Below are 14,838 nucleotides of genomic sequence, written 5' to 3' on the forward strand. Positions count from 1 at the left end.
TTTCACAGGTTCAGTAAATAAATGCATGAGGAGTGTGGAGCAAAGGAAAATTCCAGCAAGGCTGGAGCCAGCCAGTGCTTCAAACTGCAGGGAAATTCTCTCTTGCAGAGGTATTTCTACCCCAGAGAAAGAATTACAATCTGATCACAGCACATCTGACTGGTTTGAGGTCATAATTCCACTCCAGCATGGTAAATATTTTACTGACAACTGGTTTCCTCACCCCCAGAAGCCAGAGCGAGTGTGTTGGAAGTCCCTGGGTTTTCCATCTGCCCAGCACACAGGATTAGACCCTCCCCACGTGCCTCAGAGAGGAAGATGTGCATGGGAGGTGCATTTCCAGCTGGAGCTGTGCGTGGTGCTCCTCACGTACCCATCACACCACTGGCCTGGAGTGCTGCTCAGCCCCAGATTACAGCAAGAAAAGGCATTTTCTCCACATGGAAGAACAAAAAGTTGCACAGTGCATGCAAAGGGAGAGGTCTGACATCCTTTTCCTGCTGGCTGTGGAAAGGAGGTGGCCAGAAACGACCAATAATGGGATTCACAGCCCAGCTCAGCCTGAGAGCTGCTCTGAGCCCTGCTTTTGTCACCTGAGAGCTCCAGGAAACCACCCAAACCCACACAGGTGTACCAGGGGCAACCAGCACCACGGCTGAGACTTTGCCTGGCAGGGGTCAGGGCTGTGGCAAAATTCAGGAGAATCCCCCAGCTCTGCCCCAAAAATGAGCAGTTTTTTCACTGGGGTCACAACAGTCAAAAACCACACAAAGGGAGCTCAGCAACCAACACCACGGGGCTTTCAGCAGAGGCTGAGCTCCTGACAACATTCCTGCCTCTTTCTAATTACCTTTTAGTGATAAACTGTCAAGATATTTGTGTTTGAAAGACTGATCCACCTGCTGAGTGATGCAGGGTAACTGTGTACACGGCTGCGGTGCCTCCCTCCCCCCAGGGGCTGAGTTTTGAGAGCAAACACATCTGTGTGTTTGCCAGGGGACAGCCAGGTGAGGCAGCTGGAGATGGGAGGAAAAGCCAGGATGAAGAGAAGTGCACTAAACAGGCTTTGGCACCACTAATCCAGAGGAAATGAATGTTTGGGTCAGACCCAAAGGGACAATTCCTGCTTGGATTTGACACATTCCCTCATTTGAAAGGGATAAAGGACATTGCCAGATTCAGGCACAAGGCATTCCCACACCTCAGGCATGGAAATGTGCCTTTTGCACCCAAAAAAAGAAAAGGAAAATGAGTACATCTCTTCCTCTGTTCACATTTTTCTCACATCCCGTGACTGAGCTGAAAGTATTTGATGATGAACTTTCTGCTCTGGCTGGTTCCAGTGGCTGTCTTTAAGCACTGGTTGGCATAAAAATACTTGAAAGAGATGCTCTTCCCTTTCTCCCCACCCCTGAGATCCACGAGTCTAAAGCAGCCAGAGTGCAGCAAGGAGCAGCCTGTTTGGCTCCATCCATCATTAGCAGAACTGTCAGCTCAGCTCCACCAGCAAAATCTTTATTACTGGTTATGATGCAGAAGGCAGGAACCACACGGTCTGATTTCCTCAGATTTGAGGCTGAGTTTGCAGAGGCAGCAGTTGGAGGGGAAATAATTTTGACTTTTCCCTGCGCCAATTTGATCTGGAAATTGTTGAGAGCAAATAAATATGGAATCTCACCGTGGCATTTCTGCAGTCACTCTACAGCTACAACCACTTCTCTTTTTTTTTTTCCTGAGCATCAGTGATTTGTATTTGGCACATGTAAAAAATCAGCTAATCCCCAAAAGCCATGCCTGACTGATCAATTACACAACTAATACCTTCTCCAGAGGTCATCTTAAGAGATGAATAATCCCTTCCAAAATTTCCCAACCTGCAGCATGGGGAAATCTGTTGTTTGGCTTTCTGCAGCTTTCCTGGAAAGGTCAGAGTGCCCCCAAGCCCTGGGCTGCCCACAGGAACACACAGCAGTGAATCCCAGACCGTTCTCCAGGTGACCAATGACCTTTAGCAGCAAAGGCTGTGCAAGACAGGTGCTCTGGTTTTTATTTCTCAGAAAAACAACTGTTAACTGACCCTGGACTTGCCTTTTTAGGTAAAGCTACCTGCACACACACGTCAGCCCAGCAGACCCACCCCAGCCTGGCTCCTCACTCTGCAAACAGCTCCAGTTCCTCCTGCTCCAAAGCCATAAAGTGGGAAAGGCCATGGGAGCTCTAAACTCTATTTTTGAAGCAGGAAAAGTCTATCAGGGCTCCATGAGCTGCCACTTTTCCCAGAGAACAGCCAGGAAAGCCATGGCACTGCCTCTCCTTCAGCTGAAGCATCAGGAGCTCAGAGGTGGTGGGAAAGAAGGGGCAGCAGCTCAGAAGGATCCAGTGGAAAACAAGGCTCCAAGTCTCTAGGCTGGGCATCACCTCAGGGCATCTTTGATCATGCACCAGTTTTTCCTCCTGGCTTTCATCTGGCAGGCAGATGGGGGGGAAATATCAACAAATCCCACCCACATCCATCCTCCCTGTTAGAGGTGCTGACCCCTGAGAATGGCCTGAGGGAAGGCAAAGAAAATAACAAAACTTCCAGCACAAGGACAGTTTGGGACCTGTTTTAGTAAGTGACAGGACTGAAAGCTCTGGAGGAAGGAGGGAAAAGCCACTTGCAGCTACTGCAAACATTTCAGAAGAGCCAGCACAGCCACCACCTGCCCTGCTGGCATCTCACATCATGCGAGCAGTATTTGCTAATCCAAAGGCTGTATCATCACTTCTTCCTTGCAATTCTTTTTTTCCTCCATCTGTTTCTTTTCATGCAGCATTTGTCTTCTAACCTTCCTGGTTTGTTTCCCTCTTGTCTTTTTGATTAACAAAAAAGAGACACACCTTATCTCTTCCCCAGGCTGCACCACCCTCCCTTGTTTTGCATGTTCAGCCTCATATCTCAGCACCATATTTGTTTCTCTCTCTCTGAATAAATAGAAGTGTAGGCACTTTTAAGAAATAAGGGCTCTGCTTGAAGAGTAATTAGCTGTCAGCATAAAACTAATATTTATGGATTCTCATCCTTGAAAACTCTAACTCTGCTACCCAGCACTGATTATGGCTGTTAGAAACAGATGGGGCTGAATCCATACAGCTTGAAATAATGCTATATTTAAAAAATAATTAACTCCAAATGAAGGACTGAATGCCACTCGCTTCCCCTAAATTTGATTTTTCAATTTGATTTGTTTGCACGGAGCGGGAGCTGGGTTTTTCCTGGGTATGTGGTGCTCCCTGGCACACCTCAGAGGTGGGAATATGCAGAGATCCAGGGACACAGGAGGCCTGTGCACTGGGATATTCCCTGCAGCAGGAAAGGATGGCTCAGTCCCTCCTGGGATCACCAAGGAACCAGCACCCCTGGGTGTGTTTTGTCTGGCTGCCTGACAGAGGAATTGGAATTTCACCAGTGGTGCAGGCTTTGTTTTAGTGCCTGACAAAGATACGGGAGGGGAGCTTTAAAAAACTGTTTTTCAGATGCAGGTTGGAGAGGATGAAAGCCCTCAGTGTGTTATTCCCTGACTTGATTCTTTCTTCAGCCCGGGGCAGCGTCGTCGCTGGATGCCTGCACCTCTGTGAGAGCACAGACCCAAGAAATTTATACTCTGCTTAATTAAATCTGTGCTTTTTACTTATTGGCACCTCTTCCAGGAGCAGAATTCCCTCCAAGTTGGTGATCCATCACGGCAAAGGATCCGACAGCCACAATCGAATCCCACACAAACCTGGTTAAGTGGGTCACAGCCTGCTCCCTGATGTCTGCCAGGATTTCCTGCACGAGCTGGAGGCACGGGGCCAAAGCCTCCCCTCACCCTGACACCCCTGCAGCCCCCCAGAGGGCTCCCCCAGCCCTGGGTGACAATTCCAGTGCCAGTCCCACAGGGATCTACCCACAGAGACACAGCCTCCTGCTCCTCCCCGACTGCTGTGAGGGCACATCCTGTTCCCCCATCCCCATGGACCAGCCAAGTTCTATCACCTCCTGGTTTTTGTGCAAAGTCTGACCCCCCCAGGGATGGAGACCCTTGCACAATCAAAGACACCTCCCACTGAGCGAGGGCTTTCCCCCCTATAACCCTTTTTCCCCCTAATGACCAAGCTGAAATTTATGTTTCGCTAATTTCAGCCAAACACCACCTTCAATGGTGAGTTGAGGTGTGTGCTCAGTGACAGGGACAGTCCCTAGGAAAGGGACACCCCAATTCCTGCCACCCTCCTTGGGAAAAGGAGCCAGCAAGGGACGTTGTGTGAGAAATGGGGGTGAGGCTGGGGAGGTGAGGGGTGGGGGATGAGAGTGGGGGCAATGAGGGGGACATGGCTGTGAGGGGGGACCCAGACATGAGGGCTGAGGGAGACACGGCCCCAAAAACTGAGGGGGGACACGGCCACGAGAGGGGACAAGCGTGACTGAGGGTGATGTGGCTGTGAGGAGAGACAAGGACTGACTGAGGGGGAGATGGGGCTGCTGATGGCAGGTGAGGACTGAGGGGACACACACCTGTGAGGGGATGTGAGCTCTGACGGGGACATGGCTGTAAGGACTGAGGGGACACACACCTGCGGGGAGGCGATGCTGTGAGGTGAAGCAAGGTGAAGGCTGCCTGAGGGGGATGTGAGCACTGAGCTGAGGCGAGGGCTGCCTCAGGGGGGCCGTGACCGTGCACGGAGGGAGCCGAGGCAGCGCCGAGTGGGCACACGGCCGGGAGCACGGCCGGGAGCGCTGCCTGCTCTCCTCACCCACCTCTTTGATCTTCATCCTGCGGGCGCGGGTCTCGGGGTCCTCTGCGGGCCGCCCGCCGCGCACCGGGTGCCGGAGGCTGCGGCGGAACCGCTCGTAGTCGAAGCGGAAGGCGGCCCGCGGGTCCCGGGCCGGGGGCGCTCCGCTGGCGGGCTGCGCTCGGCTCTCGCCGCCCGGCACCGGCACCTGCCCCTGCCGGCGGGGCCCGGGCGCGGTGCGGGCCGGCGGGCCGGCCATGCGGGCGGCCGTGCGGAGCTTCTCCCGCGGGCGGCGCGGGGCGGCGGGGCTGGCGTGCCGGGGCTCGGCGGCCGCGGGGGGGCTGCGGGGCAGCTCCGTGTCGCGGGTGGAGGAGGAGGAGGCTGAGGACGAGGAGGCGGAGGATGAAGAGGAGGCGGAGGCGGTGGCCCGGCGGGGTAGGAAGAGGCGCTTGAAGCGAGAGGAATCGGGCAGGAGGAAGAGGGCCCCGAAGCAGAGTGTGAGCAGGCCCGAGAGGAAGAGCAGGAACAGGAACTTCTGCGGCAGCCGCAGCCCCAGCGCCGCCGGCCAGCCCGGCATGCCCGGCAGTTTCCGCAGCAGCACCATGGGGCACCGGATCGCGGCCGCCGGGCGGGACCCGCCGCCGCCTCCTGCGGCGAGAGGCTCAGGGGGGCCCGCCCTGGGCTCGGCCGGCCGCCTTCACCGGGGACCGCACGTGGGTGGCTCCGGGCCGGGCCGGGCCGAGCGGCGGCTCAGCGGCCCCGCTGCCGGCATGAAGGCGGCGCCGAGCGCATCCCTCCGGGGCCGGGCGGCGAGCGGCGGGGCTGGGCTGGGCCGGGCTGCTCCCGGTGCGGGCTCCCGGCCGGACGGTGCTCCGGGAACGGCTCAGGCAGCGGCGCCGGGGCGGTGCGAGCCCGTCTCTCTAGGCGGCGGTGGGTTCATCGTACTGCAGCATTTCTGCGGGGCGGGGGGAGACAAGAGCGCGGTCATTCAACACCGCCAAGGATGCGGCCGGCGAGACGAGCCTTTGTCCCCGGCCGGTCCCCCACCCTCCAGCGGCACCAGTTCGGTTCCCTCTGGCCGGACTTGGCATCAACTCTCCCGTCTGCAGTATCTCCCCTCCAGCGCCGGGACGCCGGGCTCTGCCGGCGGGGCAGCTCGGGGGACCGGGGGAGAACCCCGGGAGGGACGAGGGGCTGTGGGACACCCCAGGAGGGGCAGGGAGCCCCGGGACAGCCCAGGAGGGACAGGGGGCCCCGGGACAGCCCAGGAGGGACAGGGGGCCCCGGGACAGCGCGGACAGACAGCGAGGAGGCTGCTCCGCTCCTCCATCAGGAGCTGCTGCCTTCCCTTCGCCCGCGCCGGGCTGGGCACGGTGGGTCTGCAAACCAGCCGTGCGGAAAGCTCGGCTCGGGCTGAGCTTCTTGAGGCCAAAAAAAAAAAAAAAAAAAAAAGTAATAATAAAAAAATCTACGGGGTTTGATTTGCCTAATAGATCCCGGCAAATTTCTCCCAGATCTCTGCCTGCTAGAGTTATCCATACCCCCTCCGCACAAATAATTTCCCTGAGAGAAGAGGCAGAGCTCAACTTTCAGCCCCCGCAGGGCGGCAGGAGCCGGCGGGACCCCCCGGTGCGGGCCCCGAACCGCCGCTGCCCCGCGGGCACGGACAGCGCTGCCCCGCCGCCGGCACACCGCTGGGGAGGACGCTCTCCCGCCCCCAGCGCTGTTTACTCACCCTCTGACAAATCCAAGCCTCTGTGGCTCCTACAGTGAGCAAAATCTTCTCAGTCCTGCCCGCTCATCCCAAAAGCCACAGCCCCTCGCTGCTGCCAGCGCTCACGGTGCCCGCTCGATCAGGAGAGGGAAGATGCTGCGCTCTCCGGGGGACTGCTCCTCTCCCTGCCCATCCGAGCATGCAGGAGGGAAGCACTGACTGCACCGAGCTCCTGGCTAGGCTGTGTTTTTACCCGCCCCCGTGCCGGCTGAGGGGACCGGCGGGGCAGCGCTGCCCGGCGCCCTCACGGAGCCCCGCCCGCGCCGCGCTCACTGCGACAGCGCCCGGGCCCGCCCCGGGCCCGCCCCCGCCGCGCCCCCTCCCGCCAACGGTCACTCCGCCGCCGCGCCAGCCAATCAGCGCGCGCGCCTCTGCCCGCCCTCGCTCGTTATTGCCCGGTGGTCCCCGCCTGGGATCGCCCATTGGCTGCTGCCCGCGCCAGGGATGCCGTTGGCCCCGCCCCGTTGTTTACCACAGTTGCCCGGCTCGAGCTCTGAGAGGGTTGGCCCCGCCCCTTTCCTTCATCTACCGCCTCCCATTGGCTGCGAGGAACGCCCCGTCCGCGCTGCCATTGGCGGAGGGGGGGGCGCCTCTACTTTAAAAAGAGGCTGCGGGCGCGCGGCCGGTCTAGAGGCTGTGAGGGCTCGGCTGGTGCTGGCGGAGCTGCCGGCACCGTTTCCGAGCTTCAAGCACCATGAGGGCTCTGAGAGAGCGATTTACCCACAGATCCCTCACGAAGGGCTCCGTACCCTGCGGCTGCCGCGGTCCCGGGGGCGCTGCCTCGCTGTCCGGGACGAGGAGAGGAGCAGGAGTTGTAGAAGAGGGGCTGAAGGTTCCTTGGGAACCCCTTGTCTGGTTTATACGAGCCCACATTCAAAGTACCGTGAAACACTTCTTAATCTCAAATCGTAATTCCGCACCTTAGCCTTCAACGTGTGACCAGGTAAATTTGAGCGACCATGTGAGTTAATACTTTACCAGAGGTGATGGTGAATCAGAGTTTCTACTCATAAATATTACAAAAACCGCCCTCAAGCCTGAACAATTAGCAAAGAAAGGGAGAAAAGGGCATCACCCACAGTCGGAGGCATCTGAAACCCCTCAGGAACAACTGGATGGGTGGAAAGGGACGGGATGAGGCTCCCAGGAAAGGGTAAACGCAGGCACCAGAGAACGGCTGCGACTAAACTTGGAAGAGCTAAAAGGGAACATTTTGTAGGCTGGAAAGGAGCTGGAGCTGTGAAGAGAGAAATCATCTGCTGTTTGTGTGTGCCTCCTGCACAACAACCGGCAGCGCAGGGACAACTACCTGAGGCGATGGCTGGGGCTGCAGGGCCCCGCGCCCCCCGAGAATCACAGACGCGAGCAATGTTGTCATTTTCCCCTGAAAACTGCTTTAAGGGCTGTAAAGCAGGCGGCAGAACGGGACTGTGGAGCTGCCCTTGACTCCAGGGCGGCCTTCCTTCACCTCCCCTAAACCTCCACAGCCGCTGCAGCTTTAGTCCAAATAAACTAAAAGAAAAATAAATAACCCACCTCTGATGCTTTTAGCTCCAGTGGCTGCCCGGCAGACCTTGAAGGCGGCCAGGCTCTGAGGCGGATTTGCATCTTGATGACTGGGGTTTGCAATGGTTGTTTCCCCGCGGTGTCAGGCAGGGCCTGCCGGGCGTGAGGGGCTGTGGGCACCGGGCACGGCAGGCCTGGCTCCGAGCAGGGGTGCTGGGGACTGACAGCGCCCAGAAAATAGATTTTAGGCTCCAGGCAATGGCTTGAAGCCTGTGAGAAAGCTGGGCACCTAACACTCTCATTCTGAAATGGGATTTCCTCCTGGGAAATGGTGAGGAGGAACCCAAAACCATCCCTGAAGATATCCTCCTCTGGACACCTGCTGTTTTCCCAACCTGTTTGCTGGTAAAGATGTTTACAATAAGGTGTGTTGCTCTAAATGACCGATCATATTGATTGTGCCGACCATATCGATTGTACTGAGACACTGTATAAAAGAATCTGTCTTTCAATAGATCTTTGCTGTAAGCCCTCTGAAGGAACCGGAGTTCTGTGTCGTTACCTGAGCTGTCCTGGATTGTGATGCTAAAGGAGCAGAAGGAGCCAGCCCGGCAGAGCTGCTCTCCCTCCTGCCCTGCTGTGAGAGGAGGAGGGAGGCTCGGGGCTGCTCCTCCTCGGCAGGTTGGCCTGAGCACGGCAGATGCTCCACGGGCTCCTCACTGCCCCTGGGGGCAAAGGAAGGGTCGGTTCTGCTCAGGACGAGGGGAGAGCCCTGCAAACCAGCTGCCACTTCCATTGCTGTGAGCACGGATGGATTTTGGCAGCGCTTCCAGCTCGGGCAGCCCGCAGGGACCAGCGGCAGGCAGAGCCCATTGCTCCGCGGGCTTCCCACGTCCCTTCTCCCCACGCCTAAACCCAGACCGAACAGAAATAATCCCTCACCTTCCTTAAATCTCCTCTCCCCCGAGGAAACCTGACACGGCAGGTTTGTCTCATCCTTGTTAAAAATATATATATAAACAACCCCAAACAGAAGGAACAAAACCCCACCAAAGCAAAGCTCTCTGCTGTTCCAGTGGTGCTCCCTTGATCTTCTTAGGGAAGGCCCCAGGATGGGAAAGGTTGGACGGCTCTGCTTCCTAAGAGGATTTGGGGCATCAAGGAGGATAATAAATAAAAATCAACAGCAGAGAGCAAACCAGAGGGATGATAAAACAGACAGTTCAGAGCAAAGCAAAGGGCTACGCCTCGCGCCTCATTTCAGGCAGCAGCAGTGGAAAAGTTGGAGGCTTATCTTTTAATTAGGTTAAATTAGGAAATCTTTTTGTTTTGCTTTGTGTTTAGCGTAATGTTGTCTTGGAGGTACAACCTTGGAAATGGAAGGTTTTCCAGATTAGGTTAAATTAAGATATTATGCTTCTTAAAGAAGACAAAGCGTTGTCTTCAAGGTAAATGTTTAATTACATTTTAAAAACAATTTTGTCTGTGCAATAATAAGATAGGGCCCAGCTCTGCCTGTGACTGCAGATAGAAACCAAATAAATTGAGAAATTGGTGTTGAAGGAGTTAGGAGGCAGAGTGTAATTACTGGGGAAATGGGGGTCCTGCTGCATTATGATTCTTGATTTTTTAGCAGCTCTGGAGGAAATAATTTAGAGAAAATTACTTTCTTTTTCTTTTTATGGGCACAAGAAAAATAGAATTTAATATCCACCTTTCTGTGAGGAAGCAAACTACAGAGTGATAGATAACACTCAGGGCAAGGGAGTTTGGCCCAATTATTGCACTCGAGCCTCCAGACCATCTTTTAAAGATGTTTATTCCTCTCACAGAGCAGAAAACACTGCTGGTTCTGGCTGTGGGATGAATCCCAGGGCTGGAACAGGGTTGAACAGGAGCTGTGGCTCCTGGAATTGCTCCAGCTGGGGATTTTGGGGCATCAGAGCCATGAAAGGATGGAGCAGGCAGATGGGAGAGAGGCTCAGGGGCAGAGCCAGCACAGCGAGGGGATGGGGAGGGGAAAAAGGGGAAGACAGAGGAGGGAAGGGAAAGAGAAAGGAAGGAGGCAATGGAAGAAGGGAAAGGAAGGGGAGGAAAAAGGGAAGCGGGGGGGAAAGGGGAAACCAACTCAACAACCCAGCCTTGTTCCCCTGTAGCAGAAAGGGATCATACATCTGAACACATCCCTGGAACAGGGGCAGCCCGGCGTGTAAAGCAGACACCGACACGGCGCTGATAGCGACTACAAAGTGCAGGCGGTGACAACAAACCCTGCCGGGGCTGCCAGCCGTGAAAGGGAAGGGATCCCTTCCCTCCCGGGGAACAAGCGCGGTGCTGACAGAACAAGGAACATTTCTGACACTCCCAGGTTGTGGCTCAGCTCTCTGCAACACCCTGAGCTCAGGATGCTGCTGGGAACCTCGCAGCCGGGATGGATCTGGGCTCTTCCCACCCCGCCTTCCTCACCTGTGCTCCAGCAGGGAGTGTCTGGGGGAGGATGAAGCTTCCAAGGCTGCTGTTCCTCCCCTGCGAGCAGCAAGGCTGGTGTTATTTAATATTTCGGGCCCACTGCAGCCGCCCCTGGTTTATCTGCTCGGGACCAGATCAGACATTTAAACCCGGCTGAGCCATTGTGCAAACACCAGTCCTAAACTCCCAGCAGGGCTCATCTCCACCGCGGGGAGAACGAGCAAAACAATCCCTGATGGCCTGTGATGACTCAGGACAGGAGAAATCGGTGTGGTATCGATTGTTTTAAGGCTTTGGAAACACGAGCAGAAGGCAGGAGGCTGCGGAGGAGCCCGGGTAATTAAAGAAGCTCGTTATCTGCTCCCTGGACATGGATTGCAGCGCAGAGTTACTTAAGGAGCAGGGAGTGGGGGGCAGCGCTGCTCGGCAGGTTAAACCACGGGCTGGGGGATTGCAGGCGTTGTTTGGAGAGGAATTATTCCAAGGAAACGCCTGAAAGGCTGAATTGTGACAGTAATCCAGCCTTGGCAATGTCACCCGTGCAGGGAGAACCCAGAGGAATTCAGCCAGCACAATCTGGGGCACCACCTGCACAGGGTGTGGGGAAACTGAGGGATAAAGTGGGAAGTGAGAGGATAAAGGTGAAGAAAGATGTTCTTTGGAGCAGCCTCTCTCCTCCTCCTTCAAATGATCCCCTCCTGACCACCCTGTGTTGCCAAGGAGGACTTTTGCAGGCTGGAAGTTGCAGAAATGGATGAACTGGAAGTGGGGCTTCGCCTGATTTCATTTGGAGAATTTCAATGAGCTAAACCTGCAGAAAAGGGGTTCCTAAGCCCCCTCTGTGGCAGTCAGGAGGGAATGGATGGTGCAGCTGTCTCACCTAAAGCTACAGAAATGCTCCAGCCACATCCAGACCACAGAAAATGGGATATTTGGTCCCCTCAAACTCTGAATTCAGAGGCATCATCACATGCTGCTCTGCAGGTCTGGCTGCTTTGCTTCTAACTCCACATTCCTACATACAAGACATTAATTATCTGAATTAAGAATCACACTTAGGGATGCACAGGAGCCTTGCTGAGAATTCCAGCTGTTCTCTGCAGGCAGGAGAGAGAGGTTTGCACAATGCAAACCCCATCACCTCAGCCAGACTCGTGTTCTATCCCAGAAAAGGGGAAAAAAACCCCATTCACATCTGAGGAATTGTGTAGGAATGAGCTCTCACAAGAGGAGGAATCTTAATTATGGTAAAGGTCTCAGCAATCTTACCTCATGTGTTCCAGGGAAAATATCAGAGATGCTGAAGAATGGTACAAAAACAGAAACACAACATAAGGTGCATGGAAGAGAGAGCAGGAACATTTCTAGTTTATTGCTTTCCTGTAACACCAGGTGACTAATGGAGCAGGCTGCAGCTTTTTTCCTGGTTGTTTTTTCATTAAAATCAGCATCATCAGAAGGCCCGTGCTCCATTTTGCCCTGCTTAAATAAGGAGAGGGCCAGAGGAATGCTGTGAATTTGCTCTTGTGAATGTGGAGCAACAGCCTATTTTAGATGCCTTCAGAAATAAGATCCCAAGTGGGAAAGGTCTAAGAATAATTTTTCAGCCAAAGACTTCACCTGTCAGGAAATGCAGCTCAGGCAAAGCAGACCGGAAGATAAATCAGGGAGGGACTTGGTGGAAGCAAAACAAACTCAGCTTTTCCCACATCCCCCTGTGAGGCCAAACCCCCTTCAGCTGCCTCTGCCGAGCTGCAGTAACTCCCTGCCGAGCACTGAAATAAGGAGAGGGTTCTCTGCAGCCCAAAATAACTTCTCAGTCACCTTGAGGGTGAAGTTCATCTGTCCCGACCTGAGGAACAGGTCACTCCCAACCTGGCTGGGATGAATCACTGTCTGCACTATATTTAACCACCGCCTGGGGAGGTCAGCATGGAATTTGTTGTCATTTTGCCAGTCTGGTGTCCCACAGGCTGTTCCTGTGACACAACCACAGCTCTGACAGGGCTCTCCCTCCCCTCACAGAGGAGTTTTCTCCTCCAGCATCACCCAGTACCTGACTATGATCCTTTACTGTGCCAGCACAGCCCCTGCTGCTGCTGGGAGAGGGAGTTTGATCCTCCAGGTCCCTTCAAAAATGTCCTCAGTGGCTTTCCCATTTTTCCTGGGTCAGTAGAAAATGGAACAATTTGGTGGTGCTGGTGTGAAACAGGGAAATGTTTTTCCTTGCCAGAGTGTCCGTGTGCTCCCAGCTCAGACTCATCACTCCACGGGATCCCTCAAAATGACAAATCTCCTACAGGCACCCACAGATCCACTCAGATTTCATCTTCCCTTTTCTTCCTTTTAAACTGCACGCAGGGCAACGCTCAATCCACAGGAAAAAATCCGATAATACCTTTCTTGGATCCTCACCCAGCCTGGGCAGATCCTCCTCAGGGACTTGTCCCTGTCCCCACCCCGTGTTTGGGTGAGTAGTGAGCTCACACCAGTGCCCAAAACCAGGGCAGAGGAGGTGCTGGTGCTGCTGGAGCTCCCAGTTTGTGCTGCTGGCTCGAGGGGCTGCTCCAGCTGCATACAGATGGAAAAGGCTCTGCCCAGGTGGCCGGGCTGCAACACAGAAAACAACAATTACAGGATTATAAAAATACCTGCCAGGTATCAGGAATGTGGGAGAGGAGGAGGATCCAGGAGTGCTGGGGGAAGGGAATTAAAGTCTCAGGGCTGTGTCCTTCTGTCCTGGCTTTGGGAAGGAAAAAAAAACAACAAAATTTCTTGGATAGAGATGAGGGGAGGCATGGTCCAGCGGTGGAGCAATGCCAACATTCCCCTGCTGATTTCTCCCGGTTTTAGGGGCTCTGAGAAGGCAGAGAGCCTCGGGACGGTCCCGTGGGGCACGAGAAATGCTGGGCAGGGTGGAGGGAGAGAGGCTGGAATTGCTCATTTTCAGCCGGCTGGGATGGGAGGGAGGAGCGATGTCACCTCTGCAGATCTCAGCTTGGTGCTTTGTGTCTGCTTCCACTTGTCAGCCATCAGTGAGCCCGCGGTGGCCCTCGGGGACAGCCCTGGGCCGTGACACACAGGAGGGGCCGTTTGGGACTCCTCATCTGCGGGATGGAGGAGCTGCAGCACCCAGGGGATCCCAAAGCCTGGGAGGAGCCCGCAGAGCCCAGGGGAGCAGGGCCCGAGGCAAACCCAGCTCAGCCTTTAAAGCCTCGCTGATTTCCAGAGACTTCCCCCTCAACTTGCTCAGGGCTCTTCCATTTCATCCTCCAACAGCCCGGTGCTGCCTCTGAGCGACAGGAGAGATAAGAGAGGAGGAACTTCAGCCTGCAAACAGCCCCTGCCGAGGGTCCTGGAGACTGCAGGAAAACCCAGGGCCTGGCGATCAAGCGGCTGGTGGCACCGGGGTCACCCGGGAGGGACTCTCCTCTCGAGGCACCCGCCACCTCCTCGCTCTTTGAAAGGAGTTTTGCACCCGCTGGATCAAACTTCGTCAGGATGAGAGGGAGCACAGTGCAGCGCCTTTTAGAGAGAGGAAATGATTTTTTAAAAGCCCATTTGAGAGCCGAGAGTGGCCTCGGAGAGCCCCGGTGGCTCAGTGACAGTCGGGAGCTCAGCGCGGGTGTTAATAGGTGACATCTCGGAGCCGGGTGTGGAAAGGCACAGCGGATGCTGAGAATGGTTCCCTCGTCGCTGATTCTCACCACAGCCAGGAGCTCCTCTCCAGATATTGTGTTGTGTTATCACTCCAGCACCTCCCTGAGATGGCCCAGATCAGATAAAGCCCGAGCCCATCAGGGCAGGCAGCTTTAAATCAGCATTTAAAGGAGCTTTATCACGCCCCGCTGCTCGGAGCCGCGGCGGGAGGCACGGGCCGGGTTGGGATGCTCAGCCTGGACATTTCCCAGCTCCTGGCCCAGCGTGTGCCTCATCCCCGGGCTCTGAGGGCGGTTAATCACTCGGAAGAGACGGATTCAGTGACATTTCAGCGCGGCTGGCAGGGACAGCACAGCAGGAGCGGGGCCAGTCCCGGGGCAGGGACACACCTGCATCCCTCGGCTTCCGACCAGAGCAGCGCGGAGCGGGACCGCGGCCACGGCGGAGGTGACATGGGGACACCCTGGGGCTGGGCAGGCTGGTCCTGACCTCAGCAGCTCCTCACAGCCTGTCCTGCATGGCCAACCCCTGCCCAGAGCCCTCGATAGCACGGCTGGGGGCCTGGCTTCATTGTCTGCCTCCTGATTGTCTTTTTTTCTTTTAGTTAAACCCATTTCTTAAAATTTACCGAGAAAGTAAACCTTGTTTTTCACACCAGGAGTGGCACCGATGGC

The 14,838-nt window shown here is 55.5% G+C and overlaps 1 protein-coding gene across 1 annotated transcript in view; it reads right to left on the minus strand.

The window, feature by feature from the left end:
- Positions 1 to 5,359, minus strand: part of MAN1C1 (mannosidase alpha class 1C member 1) — a gene marked incomplete at its 5' end in the record, with an annotated part of 57,553 nt that extends 52,194 nt beyond the window's left edge. Inside the window, one exon of the mRNA XM_083879372.1 lies at positions 4,781 to 5,359. Coding sequence (XP_083735498.1) covers positions 4,781 to 5,359 — 579 coding nt within the window. The remainder of the gene's footprint in view (positions 1 to 4,780) is intronic.
- Positions 5,360 to 14,838: the final 9,479 nt, after the last annotated feature.

This window comes from Zosterops lateralis (genome assembly GCF_965231275.1).
Source record: "Zosterops lateralis genome assembly, chromosome: 28".
NCBI classification, from domain to species: domain Eukaryota; kingdom Metazoa; phylum Chordata; class Aves; order Passeriformes; family Zosteropidae; genus Zosterops; species Zosterops lateralis.